This window comes from Rutilus rutilus, assembly GCF_951802725.1.
Source record: "Rutilus rutilus genome assembly, chromosome: 3".
Lineage (NCBI taxonomy): Eukaryota > Metazoa > Chordata > Actinopteri > Cypriniformes > Leuciscidae > Rutilus > Rutilus rutilus.
The window spans coordinates 30,010,499-30,025,855 of record NC_140211.1 but is presented as its reverse complement, the minus strand read 5'-3'; the positions used below and the strand labels follow the sequence as shown (position 1 = coordinate 30,025,855).

The 15,357-nt window shown below is 37.9% G+C and overlaps 1 protein-coding gene across 5 annotated transcripts in view; it reads right to left on the bottom strand.

Annotated features, from left to right (window-relative positions):
* phkb (phosphorylase kinase, beta) overlaps positions 1-15,357 on the bottom strand; it is a 71,573-nt gene that overhangs the window by 14,978 nt on the left and 41,238 nt on the right. For all 5 annotated transcript variants that reach the window (XM_084403615.1, XM_084403614.1, XM_084403616.1 and 2 more), the window contains 2 exons: positions 4,859-4,914; positions 2,782-2,875 (listed from right to left, as the gene is read on the bottom strand). In XM_084403615.1, the coding sequence (XP_084259741.1) occupies positions 2,782-2,875; positions 4,859-4,914 (150 nt within the window). The remainder of the gene's footprint in view (positions 1-2,781; positions 2,876-4,858; positions 4,915-15,357) is intronic.

Genomic DNA, 15,357 nt, shown 5'->3' with positions numbered 1-15,357 from the left:
AGCAGTACAGCAGTAATTTGCATGATTTATTCATGCCACAGAATTGTATTCCTACCTCCCTGCCACCCTATTTCACCAATGTCCACCCACTTGGAGATCTATGGCCTCGTCTCTGCTCAGGTTTGCCCTTCAATCTAAATCTATGGGATTTTTCGGTCATTTTATTGTCTGCCAAGTAGAAATCACAAGACTGATTGCTTAGAAAAGTAATAGTACACTTCTCCTGAAGCGTAGCAACCTAAGAACAAACCCCCCTCCCTGCATATAGTGACGCTTGCCTCAGTAATCATATTCCAGTGCAGAGAGTACAAAGAGTGTGCCGACATCTTTACGACATTAGATGGAGCTCTATTTCTCTCTGACCTCCTGCGGTCTGACATTCTCAGAATAACACTCCAATACAAAAGTCTACTGCACAACACGACGAAAAGAAAAAAAATACCAGAACAATAAGCCCCTGCCGAGGAGAATCCAGCTCATATCCAACCGAAACAGGAAAATAGATGCTAATTTAGACTAAATCCAGTAGTCAATACGAACATTTTCGAGAGAGATTTATGCTCCAGAACTCTTTTTCTCTCGTTGTGGATCTCTGTACCTTGGCAAATTTGTGTGCAGAATAGCAATGAGGGGAAGACACAACTGAATCGAGAGCGCCCTGCCTCTAATCAGAAGCTCAACATGCCTGACACGAAACCTGCAAATGTCACGCATGCTAAGCCTGTAGCACATCAAGAGGGGCAGTGAAGCCACTGTGCTGATGTTGAAACAAACCTCTTTAATACACAGGATTCTACAATTAAGACGTTCACGCTCGTATCACTTTCTGCAGCCTTGCCGCTTGAATTAGAAACAGCACGTCAACCTATGAACTGCTCTCTTATCTGCGCTTGTATTTGACATGATTATTTAAGAATATCAGGCAAAATGTTTTTGTTAAAGATAAGGCTGCACAACTGATCAAATAAAAATGTAAAAACAATTACAGCTGCAACAATTAAGTAATTGTGGTGAGAGCTTTCCATTTTGATAAACTCTCACTTGTGTCAAAATGTTCCATTTACAATGTAATTTTGCAGCAATTGAGTATTGTAACCAATCACAGACATTTCTGCATGAATGCAATGGCGGATCAGATTAATTTCAAGTAGTTTACAGGTTATTGGTAAAGACAACTAAGCAAGTTTGCATAAGCAGTCTCATCCACGGATGTATTTTCAATCTTTGTTGTGGCACACAATAATGAGGGCTGGAGAATCATCACCTGACACTCAATAAGAAGCTTTAGAACCAAAGTGAAGGCATAGACAGTGATTTAGAAAGATTTTAGATTTGCATGTTGCACCACTTACCATGTAATCTGAGTAATAGCCAATATGCATTGCAAGTGAGAGATTATTATCAACAATATAATCAACAAGGTAAAGACAGAGTAAATAAGCAAGTATAGACAGCTTCAATTATTATAATGGAGGAGTTCTCCAGAGCCCAAAAATCTGAATGGCTTGCATAGTAAGAAAGATTTATTGATTATAGCAGGACTGGAGTGTTCCAGTATGGAAGTATGTATAATTTATTCCGATTTTGGACATATTTTGTTTCGAGTCATGCTGCTCAAAAGTTGACCATAAACGCTGCTTGATTTACTTATTTATGGATTAATAGAATTGATTGAATGTAGATTTAACAGATTGATTCAATATTAACTACACTACTGTTCAAAACATTTTATGCATCAAAGAATCATTAAAAAAAGATTTTCAACATTGATAATAATAGCTAATCAGAACATTAGAAAATATTAGAATGATTTCTGAAGGATCGTGTGATATGGAAGACTGGAGTAATGGCGGCTGAACACAAACTTTTGCACAGTATTGGAAATGAATACAAATTAATCATTAAATCAATCATAATATCACAAAATATCAAAAGGAAAATAATCCACAATTAAGATTTTGCAGTTTTAGTGCTTTTCCTCCTATCTAAATGAATTATTTAAGGAATTAAAATGTGTATATTGTGTAATTTACCATGAAAGGTGACAGCAACGAAGGTTTTGCAGCTGATCTAAAGTAGGCTGCTCTTTCCAAAGAGCTCCGAGCATCCTTACAGAGGCATACTCAGCAAACCATCACTCCCTCTAATGCACACTTGAGTGCACAGACACACACAAAACTGACCGCAGATAGAACAGTGTCAAGGGAAGCAGATACTGTTGGGTGTCTGATTTCAAACAGCTTTTAAACCAAACTGCAGTAAATTGCACGTTCCGGCGACAAAACCTTACCACCCACACACACACCCACAGACAGAAGAACAAACACGTAAACACTCTCGCACATATTGCTCCATGATCTGTCAATTACAGACAGAACGAGCACAAAAAAAACATTTAGCAAAAGATAATAATCGAATAATCTTATGACCAGTACAGACCAGGTTGGTCAGAAAAATGAACACTGCTTTCTATTTGTATATATTATCACTCTTTTGCTAGTAGGTTTACAAAGGTCATTTATATATATGAGAAAACATTAAAGACTATTTTCAGAGTCTTTTGTCAAACTAATTCCATCAATAGTGCACGAGTGAGGTTCAAACCATGGTGTAAATCTTAAAGAGAATGCAAAAATAATTCACTAACTGACATGAGGGATGTGCCAGTCAATCCAAACCACTTGATAAACTTGCCAATGGTCTAATGGAGCGACTGCCACAGAAATAGATCAGTCTGGAAGATTTGTTTGGTGGTCAGTTTGATTGATTGAAACGGGATACCTTCACCAGCTCTTTCTGAGGCCAGATCTGAATGGGCTCCACCTGCTGCGGGGTCTGAGTTTGAATGCCATAGGTGTTGAGGAAGACCTGCAATCTGAAAGACACAAGCAAGACATAAGGTGAGAGATTAAAGATAAAGTGTGTCATTTCTGCAACATTAGTGGAATCAAAGGAATTGGAAAAATAATGACAAGCTTATAGAAGCCAACAGAGGCTATCATTTTTGTTTCTGGCTTATTTTCTTGATATCACCACCTGTGTGCTCCCATGTGTTTGAAAATAATCATTCCACTGCAATTCTATTTTTGCAATTGTTATGCCACATTCTATCCCCTGTTCAAAAACGAATCACATTATAGCGACATCTGGTTCTATTTAAAGAAAATATAATTTATTTTTTTACTATTAACTATTAAAAAGTATTACATCCAATTTGTCTTTAATGTGGTATTATGCCTAACATTATAATATGAACCTTAACCCTTACCCTTCAACTGTAAAATAATACTAATAAATGTAACATCATAACTACCATAATGAACATGATTCTTTTTTTTATGATTAAAAACCTAGCATAGAGTGCTGCAGGGATAATGTCAAAACACGGAGTGGTTCCCTTTGAATTCTTCCTATGGGTTTTTATATTTATGGGTAAATAAGGTGTGTGGAAAACATAACTTGACAATACTTGGATACTTCTACAAAGTAAACTGTACACACGCACACTCAAATGTTCTTATCTAAGCTTAAAAAAAAAAATCGATATGGGTGTGTTTAATTTACGCTGTAGAAACAACAAAGTATCATCAAGGGTTTTGACGTCATCCCTGGACCACTCTATTTTGCATCTCAAAAAAATCTGTATCCTGCATGGTACGCTAGGCTAGCAGACTAATAAAGTTAATGGTAGGCTAATGTAATAGTAAGCTAGTGAAGAAGAGTAAATAAAGAATGTTTAATGGACCACAGACTGTGATAACATGCTTCCACGGGTATTAATTTGCTAGATTTACGTTTTTCTTTTAATATAAAAAAAAATAATAATAATGTAATGTAATGTAAAATTATAAAGCTAAGTGTTATATAACCTTCGAATTAAATTATATAAAACTAGTCATTGCTTCTGCGTGAATGGTTCTAATACAACAGCTGAAGGACTGATATCAAATTTGACATCTTTCTCTCTTCTGACAAACATAACCGTTCTATAATTTCTTCCTCTTTTGTAAAGTCAGTCACGTTATTTAGATTTTTTTCTTTTGCTATTGGAGTAAATGAGAATGTAACCATTTTATTTGTTGTAGTTTCTGTTCACCACTATTTCCGTTCAGTTCACTATTCTGTTTCTGAGACCCCCGGAAATGTGAAAAGGGTCCATTTGACCACAATTTAAAAGACATTTATAGTTATATTTACATAGTAAATATGCATCTTAAAGCGGTTATGTAGGATTTGCAATCAAGCATTGATGTAAAGTATCCATAAGGGCCAAGGGGAAACAATCTTGCATGGCACTGTAAATACATGAATGAGTGCTCTGCTGGTACTTCTCATAATGAGGGGTTCAACGAATATGTTTACAAGCAACCAGAACCAGCATACACTATAATATTTTAACAACATTATTTCAGCTTTGCAGGGAAGGTGAGGTGTTAAGTGGAATTTGCTGCTTTAAATGAAGGTATGATGGTTGAGTTGAACAAGTAATCCTGATTAAGGTTTGCAGTGTGAAGAAGGGGAGAGGAGGGTTAAGTGCTGGGGTGAACAATGTTAAATTAACTGCAGAGTGGGTCTGGCTGGGGCCAGATGGCCACATGACCTCTTTCACCTCTTCCTCTTCCCAGAAAAGCTTTAAATGAGAGAGCTGATGGATGAAGGCTACAGAATAGCCCAACAACTAATGTGAAGGCATCAATTAGACCAGAAGAGAGAGAGAGAGAGAGAGAGAGAGAGAGAGAGAGAGAGAGAGAGAGAGAGAGAGAGAGAGAGAGAGAGAGAGAGAGAGAGAGAGAGAGAGAGAGAGAGAGAGAGAGAGAGAGAGAGAGAGAGAGAGAGATGAGATGAGAAATGTATTTACCTTTGACTTTCTGCTATCAGGGCCACATGAATGACCACATCGTTCACAATGGGACCCTGCAGGAAACAAACAAAGAAGACGTATTGGAAAACTTTGGGTCTCTATGGGGAAGACTTAAAGGCAAGGGCACAGAGTGTAAAATCCATCGCCTGTGAGTTCAGGAGTGAGTGACTATACTAAAAATGAAGAAACGAGAGAAAGACCTTAAGAGTGAGAAAGTCAGAGCACCTAGAGTATAACCGATGACTGGGTGGCTGGAGGGAATTGGGGGAAAAACAAGCTTCATCGAGAGCGAGAGGGAGAGAAAGAGAGACTGCAGACAAAGATGAGGGAGATGATGGTGGATCAGAGCCCTGATTCTTTATGCTAGCTCATTACAGACGTTTGGGCTGGATGATGTAGTAATTTCGCTGAGATAATGAGCTGCTGATTGCTGAAGGTTTAGGTTGGGTCATATCAATCAGTGGCTAAAGCCCTCTGCCTACACACAGAGGACACCCAGCATCCATTTAAACCTTCCACAGACACAACTCCAAAACTGCAAGAGCATCTTAATGGCTAATTTGTCTTGTTTTCTCGAGATCGCAACTTGCAGGCTTCCCTGTTTCAAAACAATCGTTATTTCTGCGATTCTGCTTGGTGCTACGGTAAAACAATTAATTGATAACCGAGGTTTGCAGGTACTTCTCTTGCAAAAACGTACAGCGTTTACCAACCCCCTGCAGCTACAACTCCCAAAGACATAACATTAGCCAGCTAATATGTAAATAACACACCTTCAAATGCGCTAAAATGTGTCAAAAGTTGGGATAGACAGATTTATTAGTCTGAAAGGAAGATTTATATTTGTGATGTAAGCTGTTTGCCTCAGCTGTGTTGTAGTTTGATTCCCATTAAAACGGAGGCGATAAGTGCTCGGTGAACAGGGCAAATCACAGCTTTGGGTTAAATGACATATTGGCACAGCTATATTGTGGAGGCAGTGCAGTGAGTCATCACAAGGGTTGATCAACAGAGACGATACATGCTAATTCTGCCCTGCGTGAGGGCTGCAGAGGAGGAGGATATTTTGTTCAGGTGGAGAGAAGCAGGTTCAAGCTGCCCTTGATGGATGGGAAGTGAATGTCTGGGCATGTTATTAATCTGTGACGGGTGCAGAAGGATTCAAAAAGTGAAAAGGTGCAGTATAACTTCAGTAGTTTGCATTGCGCCAAGAACAACAGTGAAACAACTACAGACCCTTTCCAAAAAATTAGAATATCATGGAAAAGTTTATTTATTTCCATAATTCCATTCAAAACGTTAAACTTCCATAGATTATAGATTCTCTATAGAGACTCTGTAGATAGGCCCTGCCACAACTTAAACCATTTCAAGTATTTAGTTGTTTATTTGTACATAATTTGGGCTTCCAGCTCATAAAACCCACGAAAACAGGATTTCAAAAAATTTGAATATTACATGAAATCACACAGTATACCATGGTCATTGAACCAGGTTTTGGTTCTTTTGGCAGTGTGGGCAGGTGCAAATCCTGCTGGAAAATGAAGGAAGCATGAAGTGCTCTGAAAATGTCCTGGTAGACGGCTGCGTTGACTCTGGATTTAATAAAGCACAGTGGACCAAAGTCCTCTTTTCTGATGAGAGCAAATTTTGCATCTCATTTGGAAACCAAGGTCCCAGAGTCTGGAGGAAGAATGGAGAGGCACACAATCCAAGATGCTTGAAGTCCAGTGTGAAGTTTCCACAGTCTGTGTTGGTTTGGGGAGCCATGTCATCGGCTGGTGTTGGTCCACTGTGCTGTCCACTCAACGCAGCCGTCTACCAGGACATTTTCAGAGCGCTTCATGCTTCCTTCAGCAGACAAGCTTTATGGAGATGCTGACTTCATTTTCCAGCAGGATTTGCACATGCCCACACTGCCAAAAGAACCAAAACCTAGTTCAATGACCATGGTATCACTGTGTAATTACTGTGTGATTTCATGTAATATTCGATTTTTTTTTAAATCCTGTTTTCGTGGGTTTTATGAGCTGGAAGCCTAAATTATGTACAAATAAACAACTAAATACTTGAAATCGTTTAAGTTGTGGGCCCTGAATCTATAATCTATGGAAGTTTAACGTTTTGAATGGAATTATGGAAATAAATAAACTTTTCCATGATATACATTTTTTTTGGAAAGGGTCTGTATATACATATATAAACATTAGGATTAAATCATCACCATTAGTGGCACCAAACAAAATTGCAAAACAATCAATTGCAAAACCAAAAACATTAACATTTACGCATTAGCCAGATGCTTTAGTCTGAAGCAACTGAAGGCTGGGCATCATACACTTTCCGACCGAACGCAACAAACTCCTTGCTAGGATACGCATTACAAATAAAAACAATGCGTCTTATAAAATTGTTTTAAAATGTAAAATATGTTTGATATTCTCTGACTGTGCTCATCATACGCTACACAATTTGCAGTCAAATCAGACTGGCTCTGACTTTCGGCAACTGACTCGTACAGACTGAAAATTGGGGCAAAAATCTATGCTAAATGTAGTAGTCCGGACTTAATGCATTTGGGGAATATGTTTAATCTGATTCTCTGGGAACACACAAAACAACTCATGACCATGGCAGATGAGCAATATGAATCACTTCCTATTCCTATTGTTTCTGTTGTTGATCACCACAGAAATTATTTTCACTCAAATTTCAGCTTCAATAATTAATATAAAATACATTACAATGAAAGTCTAAGGGGCAGATACTGTACATTTGTACATTGTAAGTCAGGGCATTTTTTGTTTTGTTTGTATAACGTGAGGTATGAAATATGTGCCAGCACACCCTATTATGTTGGAATAGAAGAAAAACAAACATATTTCATCTTTGATATGCACATATTTTCTCACAGCAGTGTAGTTATGGCTTTGTAGTGATGGCAGTTGGTGGTGTACAAATTCCTGCAAGTCAAGTCTACTATTGGTACTAGTGGGAGCCCCCCTGTACTCTGCAGACTCCTGAAGTCTCTCGCTCTGTACTGAAGCAGCAGACAATAAACTATGAACAGCTCAATATGACTGACAGTGATAAGAAATGCTCTTTATTAATGTCTCTGTTATCAATCAGTCAAATGATCTCTATTCATAATGTGGCTTCAAGAACCCCGTGGTAAGTCAAACAGTCAATATTTACCTCTAATGACAAATCTGTCAGACTCTGCAACTTTAGGAACATTAATAAATTGAAGACCAAAACAAATGTCACAAATAAAATGAGGAATGAGGATAAAGGCTCTTGCAGCTTACAGTATAGCATAATCATGCTGTATCTGCAGAAAAGCACAAATAAGTCCTCAAAACATTAAACCTATAAGGCACTGTACCGTGATGGTATCAGATGGGAATATTGTGGTACTCTGATATATGCATGTCTATGTAAGATTACCATATTTATATGAATCTGTATTTACTAGCACTCCAACTTCAAATAATACTATAGTCAATAATATGCTATAGTCAATACAGAATAGTATAGTTGTGAGGGTTGGTAAGCAATTTTAATATGTGATGGCATCTTTTGAACATTTGCCGCTTTCACTAATTCAACGCAGTCATACATTGACAGGCTTAGACTCTAATAGTATGTTAAGACTGACTGCGGAGTAAGCCGCTCCTGCGTGCTGAAGAAAATTTCATATCTGATGCAAAGAGCACTTGAAAAACCTCCCCTTCGGCAGCTAAGTGATGTTTTCGCAGATTCTGGAGCTGCTGGAATTGAGATGGGATCACTAATGGCAAAACTCCACAGCTTGTGAGTGCATCACAAAGTGTAAAAGTACAGACTAATGAAATGCTATAACTGCTGCCTCAAATGCAATATACTGCAATACAGAGTTCACATATCATGTTATTAGAATGCTTTCTGATTCTGCAGACAGTAGCAGCAAACCACAACACAACATTCTACACAACACCAGCATTGCTCATGTGGCAGTATATAATGCTCTATTTTGACAACCTAAAATAAGCCATTTTCCTGAACCCATTCTTATGGTAAATTATTGCAAATGTTTTAGAGCTGTAAAGATTTTATAATATCTCAATTCAAACTAAAAGGAACTTTAAAGATTCTATTCTAATCAGACAGCCTGAAATAAGTCCCTTTTCTTTGAATCCATTTATGTGATGAATCAATGCAAACCCAATGGACTGTCTCTTAGAGATATGATGTGGATAAAAGAGATATGGCAGATCCACAATCGCATTGCAGTTTGTAACCGATGTGAACTGCTGCTCTTCAGGATGCCTAATGTACCTTTAATGATCAAAATTCAAAGAAGTCTCTTTGTTGATGCAGTGAGATAGTTCTCAGTGTTAAACACTGCAGCTGGTAAGTTTGGGAACTATTTGCAATTTAGGTTACACATTTCAATTGATAAAGCCCCAGCAAACTAAGAGATGGAGATAGAAAAATCAATCTAAAGTCATGAGGGCATATTGAAATTCTGGGATTTTTTTTTAATTTAAAACACCAAATAAACAAAGAGTTTTAAGATTTAGAAAAATGTTTAATAAAACAATGAAAAATGTAAAATTGAAGCACTGGCCTCAGATTTTTGGACCCCTATGTAAAAATAAAAATCTCTTTCCAAATTAGAATAGAAAAAGTGCTTACTTTTTCAACTCCATTCCACATCTTATAATAGAGTGAGGGGCTCCCTATGCAACAGCGCACGTCTGGCCACAATCACCTTAAAGAAATTGAAAGGGTTGGGGATTGGACTTTGGAGAAGGTGGGAGTGTAATTGTGAACAAAGGCTTGCTGTGAATTCGATACACATCACCCCTCTCTAGAAGGACCACAGATATATTAGATCTAGTCGGCAATCCTTATGACAAGAAGAAAAAAAATCAATTTATATTAAAGCGAGGCAGGTGAAAGCCTCAGGAGTCTGGTGCTTGTCAGCGGTGTTGTATGTGATGTAATTCCCATAAAGATGCAGTGTGTGGAGTGAGAGGAGATAAGGAGGCTGATTACTAATACCTGTAGAGCTGCTCCAAAGGAAAGTATGTGCAGAGCGGTTTCAGAAACAGTCTGGGACTGTGTTTTTAAGCCTCTGATAAAACACACAGTCACAAAAATAATATGAAGGAAAATGACACCGACCTAACATTGACACTTTTTGTAATTCATTTCACAAGTACACCAAAATACATTAGGTTTAGATGCAGTTCTGTGTCTCACTGTATCAAGAGACACAATAATTCAGTATTTTCAATATTTTACTTTATTAAAATGGACTGACTGGTTCTTGAACCGACAGGTCCTGATTTGGGTACTGATCTGGAATGGATCTGGGGGTCTGTTATTGGTTTGGGTCGTAAGACCTGTTCACACCAACACAAATGTTCAGCACAGAAATGCAGCCCGATTTTCACACGTCATTTGTCTGTTTGAAAAAAATGGAAGATGGTCTGAATGAAAATGCACTCTCTAACAGTAGTTGACACATATGGAAATCAGTTACACAAGGGTGCAACTTTCCTTTTTTTTTCTTTTTTCTTTTTTGTGTTATTGCCTTTATTGAGATAAAAAGTAGATAACTGACAGTAAATATAGTGAGAGAAAGAGGGGGGCGTGATTGGGAAAGCCGGGACTCAAATTCTGGTCTCCCGAAGTGCACCCGCGCTACACATCAGAGCGTTGCCCACAAGGCTATTGGCTCGGACAAAGTTCACAGCTTTCCATTTCTAACACCTTCTTGTTCACAAAACATTTATAAAAACAAAGTCAAACAGTATTTACAGGTTTTAAAACAGCTGTTAGATTTTTTTTATCATTGTGTTTTTCAAAACATACAAAAAAACAACAGTACAGAGAAAGAGAGTCGGGTCCAGATTCTGCTATTCACTGTTCTCTGTTCGCAAGCACCACCAAGTCACAGTTTTATGTAACAACAATGACCAAATGACCAAAAGCACAAAACGTATTGGTTGGCCAATTTTATTCACAGTGTGATTGAACAGAGATTATAAAACCTCTCCATAAGAATATGACATGCAAATGTTTGTGTTGGTCTGAAAAGATGCATTAAAGGGTTCACCCAAAACTTAAAATTATTAAAAGGTGTATATGACTTTCTTCTTTCAGCCAAACACAATCGGAGTTATACAGTATATAAAAAAAAAGAAAAAAAAAAGCTTCCAAGCTTTATAGGCCTTTATTAAACCCCCTGGAGCCGTATGGAATACTTTTATGATGGATAGATGCACTTTTTTGAACTTAAAAATCTCAATTACCATTCACTCCCATTATAAAGCTTTAATATATGTGTTTGGCTGAAAGAACAAAGTCTTATACACCTAGGATGGCTTCAGGTTGAGTAAATTATGGGATCATTTTCATTTTTGGGTGTACTAACCCTTTAACATTAAAATGAAAATGCTTATCACACCAACATTTCGCACATAATATTCATCTTGGTGTAAACAGGCCTTCAACTGCATCTGATTCTAATGATTTCATTTGTCATGTCAATCAAAGTGCTGATTGCCTATAACATTGAAGCAAATACTGAACCCTAACCTTAACCTTAATATAGTGTTGGTCTCACATCCTGATAGATAGCATTACTGTTTGTCGCAATTTAACTCATCTATGATTATTAAGAAGTTTGAACTTTTTCTTCCCCAAACCACTTAAGCGGGGTTTGGACAAAACTTAACAGAGGCAAGGTTCTGGACTTTACTCTTAAAATGCCTTTGTGTTTTTAGATTTCACAGCCTAATAACAGCGTAATTTTGTTTGTCTTGACTAGTTGGCTGCTGAACAATGCTTGATAATCATTACTTATTAGAAGATGACATGGAAAGGTATATGCCAAGATATGTTTCCAGTGAAATACACTCTACACATTACAATATCAGAGTGACACTGGATTTGGATTCTCGTACTATAAAGTCTGGAGTTATACTAACTGAGTGAGTGACACATAAATTATTTCTTGCCACATTCATCACATCTGCTGGCTGTCGGTGATAAACATATAACACATCTGTCACCACTCCGAAGACATTTGAGAAAAGACTTTCAGCTCCAACAACAAATATGTTTCCACATGGCTGTCAGCACAGAATTACAGAATGTTGCCTGCCCAAATGTACAGCCCTTCTTTTGCTCTCTCTTTAATATTTTCATCCCATCATCGTTCTCTCCTGCACTGTGAAGTGTTTTGTTTGTGTCTCTCAGCATAAAGGTGGACAATTGACATGCTTTAGAGCGATGTGTTCATGTGGGTGCATATGCAAGTGTAGTGATGGTCATCGGAAATTCTCCATCAATATTTTCAGGACTTAAAACACACACACACACACACACACACACCATGCTCACATTTATAAAGAGTAATTTCAACGAAGAGCAGCCTCAACAAGTACAGGGTGAATTAGTTCGCCATCGAAGGCGAGATGTGTGAATGTGTGTAAATGTGCAGTGCACCTACTTGCATACACATCTATATGGATTTCTATTATGAATGTAAGAAACATAGTAAGTGCGCATGTTTATGTTCCAGGGTTGTGCTGCATTTAGAACTGAATGGAGAATGTCTTTTAAATTCCAGTTCTTGAATTTCAGTTTAGGTAGCCAATAGGATGCAGAATATCAATTCAAATTTGAATGCAAGTGGAAATGGAATTAATTGAAATTCAAAGAAAGAACGAACAAACGAATGATAGATACATTTACAAGATGCTTTTATCCAAAGTGACTTGCACTGTATTCAAGATACACATTTTGTCAGCCCTTGCTTTGAACCCATGACCTTGGCATTGTTAGTGCTGTGCTCTACAGTTTCAGCAACAGACAGACTGGATGGATGGATGGATGGATGGATGGATGGATGGATAGACAGACAAGACAGACAACCTTGAACATCTGCGTATGTCCATGCCGTATGGCCACTGATATGTCTTCACCATTTGTAGTGTGTTTATTTGTGGTGTGTTCTGGAAATCCCTCGGGGTGTTTAGGAAGTGACTCAGCCCAATGAAAAAGACAAGCAGACAGGAGATTTCATGTGGAACGAGTTGCGTCCAATCCCCATAGTCCTAAACTCAAACCCCAAACAATCACTTCCAATATTCATACCGCAGTAACATCCTGTGTTTTCACATTAAAAGACACAGTTGGTGAGAACAGCCAACCAAACAATGGGACTGAACTGGAATACATTTGTCTTAATGCATCAAATTAAATATGAATCAGAGAAATAGAGCGCCTTCAAAGCTAAGTAGGCCTCTTTCCCTGAGCTTGTGTATGCGAGCGAGGGAAGCATTTCAAAAGCTGTTCTCTGTGTTTAAAAGGCAAAAAGACGAGGCTGCTTCCTGCACCTTGGCTGCTCTGCTGAACAATCGTTTCTAAATTTAAACTGAGCTCCATCTGTGCTTTGTTGAAAGAGGGTACATCCATCAATCAGGGAAAAGAGCCCGTCTAATCTCTGAGCAAGGACATGGTTCAGAATGAAGATCTGCCTTCATACTGGGGACAAAGTATGGGAGATGTTAGGAGGACAAGTGTAGGCTGAGAACAACTTATGCATAAACACAAACTGGCAATCATATTCAATCATGTAGTGCATGAGTACTCACATAAATATTGCATAAAGGTGCTCAAAGACAGGCCATAATATATAGGCAAACATAAACTGACACTTCATATGGCTACATCCAATCCACAAACATACACTGCTGCACATGCACACATCACATAAACAGCAGTCACGGCAACGTGCCCCTTAGCCAGTGTAGCCTTTGATGCAAAAGCAAAGAGACAAGCACATTTACGCATTACTGTGCAATATGCAGTGCCCTCCTTCAAAGCAGCATGGCTCCTCCCACTCTCCAATGCAGCGGTGCAACACTCATGAATAAAACACCGCCTCTGATTAAACAAACTTGCACTTCCAAGCCAACACTAGTCAAATTACAGCTACATCTCAACTAGGACTGAGGTTATGCGGGGTGATTTTGCTGGCAATATGCAATTAAAGGGACAGAGTTATATAAAAAAAAGTCCTGGCTCTTCCAAGCTTTATTATGGCAGTGAATGGCTGTTTCTGTTTTGAAGTCCATAAAAGTGCATCCATCCATCATAAAAGTGCTCCACACAGCTCCGGGGGGTTAATAAAGGCCTTCTGAAGCAAAGCGTTTGTGTAAGAAAAATATTCATATTTAAAACTTTATAAACTATAATCACTAGCTTCCGACAGACGGCCGTACGCATCGATTTACGGTGGAAGACTAACCCCTGACCCGACGCACAACGCAATGACGAACGCGGAAGCTCAGAGGAAAGAGCAAAACATTTCTATATAATAGAAGAGGAGCTTCAGTTTGTTGCACAGCCCTATTTGTTTAAACCGCGAGAGGCATCTAAGCTTACGATACTCCTACATCCTACGTCATACATGATGTGTCATAAGTTACTCTTGTGGCGTAAGTCGACTTGCGTAGTATGCGTACGGTCGTCTGGTGGTATAAATATATATATAAATAATAAATACTTCAGGTATGTAAATAAGACACATACTTGCATACATGCTAATGAAGCTCGCTCAGCACTTATCTCAGCCTCTTTGTTAGCTTTTATCGCATGCATGAGTCACCATTCTCACTACAATAGAAGTGTCAGACGTTTTGAAAGGAAGTGACATTTCTGATAGCTCCCTGGTTCCTCACATACTTATATGAAGTCTGCATTCAGTAGCTAGCGCTATGTTCCGTATAAAGACTATGATAAACACCCCTTCTTTGTAACAAGACTGCTGCTTCCCAACAGCCACAGACATCACATGAAAATTCTAATCTAACAGTCATGAAGCAAAACCAGTGAACCATTTACAGATCAGGGCTGACACCACAGATTCACACAAAAAAAAACTTAAATAAATTCATACACCACTATTCAAAAGTTTGGGGTTGGTAAGATTTTTTTTTATGTTTTTGAAAAAGTTATGCTCACCAAGGCTGCATTTAGTTGACCAAAAATACAGTAAAAACTATAATAGTGTGAAATATTATTACAATTTAAAATAACAGTTTTCTATTTTAATATTTTTTTTAATTGTCATTTATTCCTGTAAATGTCAAAGCTGAATTTTCAGCATCATTCATCCAGTCTTCAGTGTTACATTATCCTTCAGAAATCATTCTAATTTGCTGCTCAAATAACATTTATTATTATCATCAATGTTGAAAACTGTTGTGCTGGTAAACATTTTTGTTTAAACCCTTTTTTTCAGGACGCTTTGATGGATAGAAAGTTCAACAGAACAGTATTTATTTGAAATAGAAATCAATATAAATGTCTTTACTGTCACATTTGTTGAATTTAATACATCCTAGCGGAATAAAAGTAAAAGTTTATTCAGAGGAAAAAAATCTTACTGGTGCCAAACTTTTGAATGGTAGTGTATACTTAATATAATTATCAAC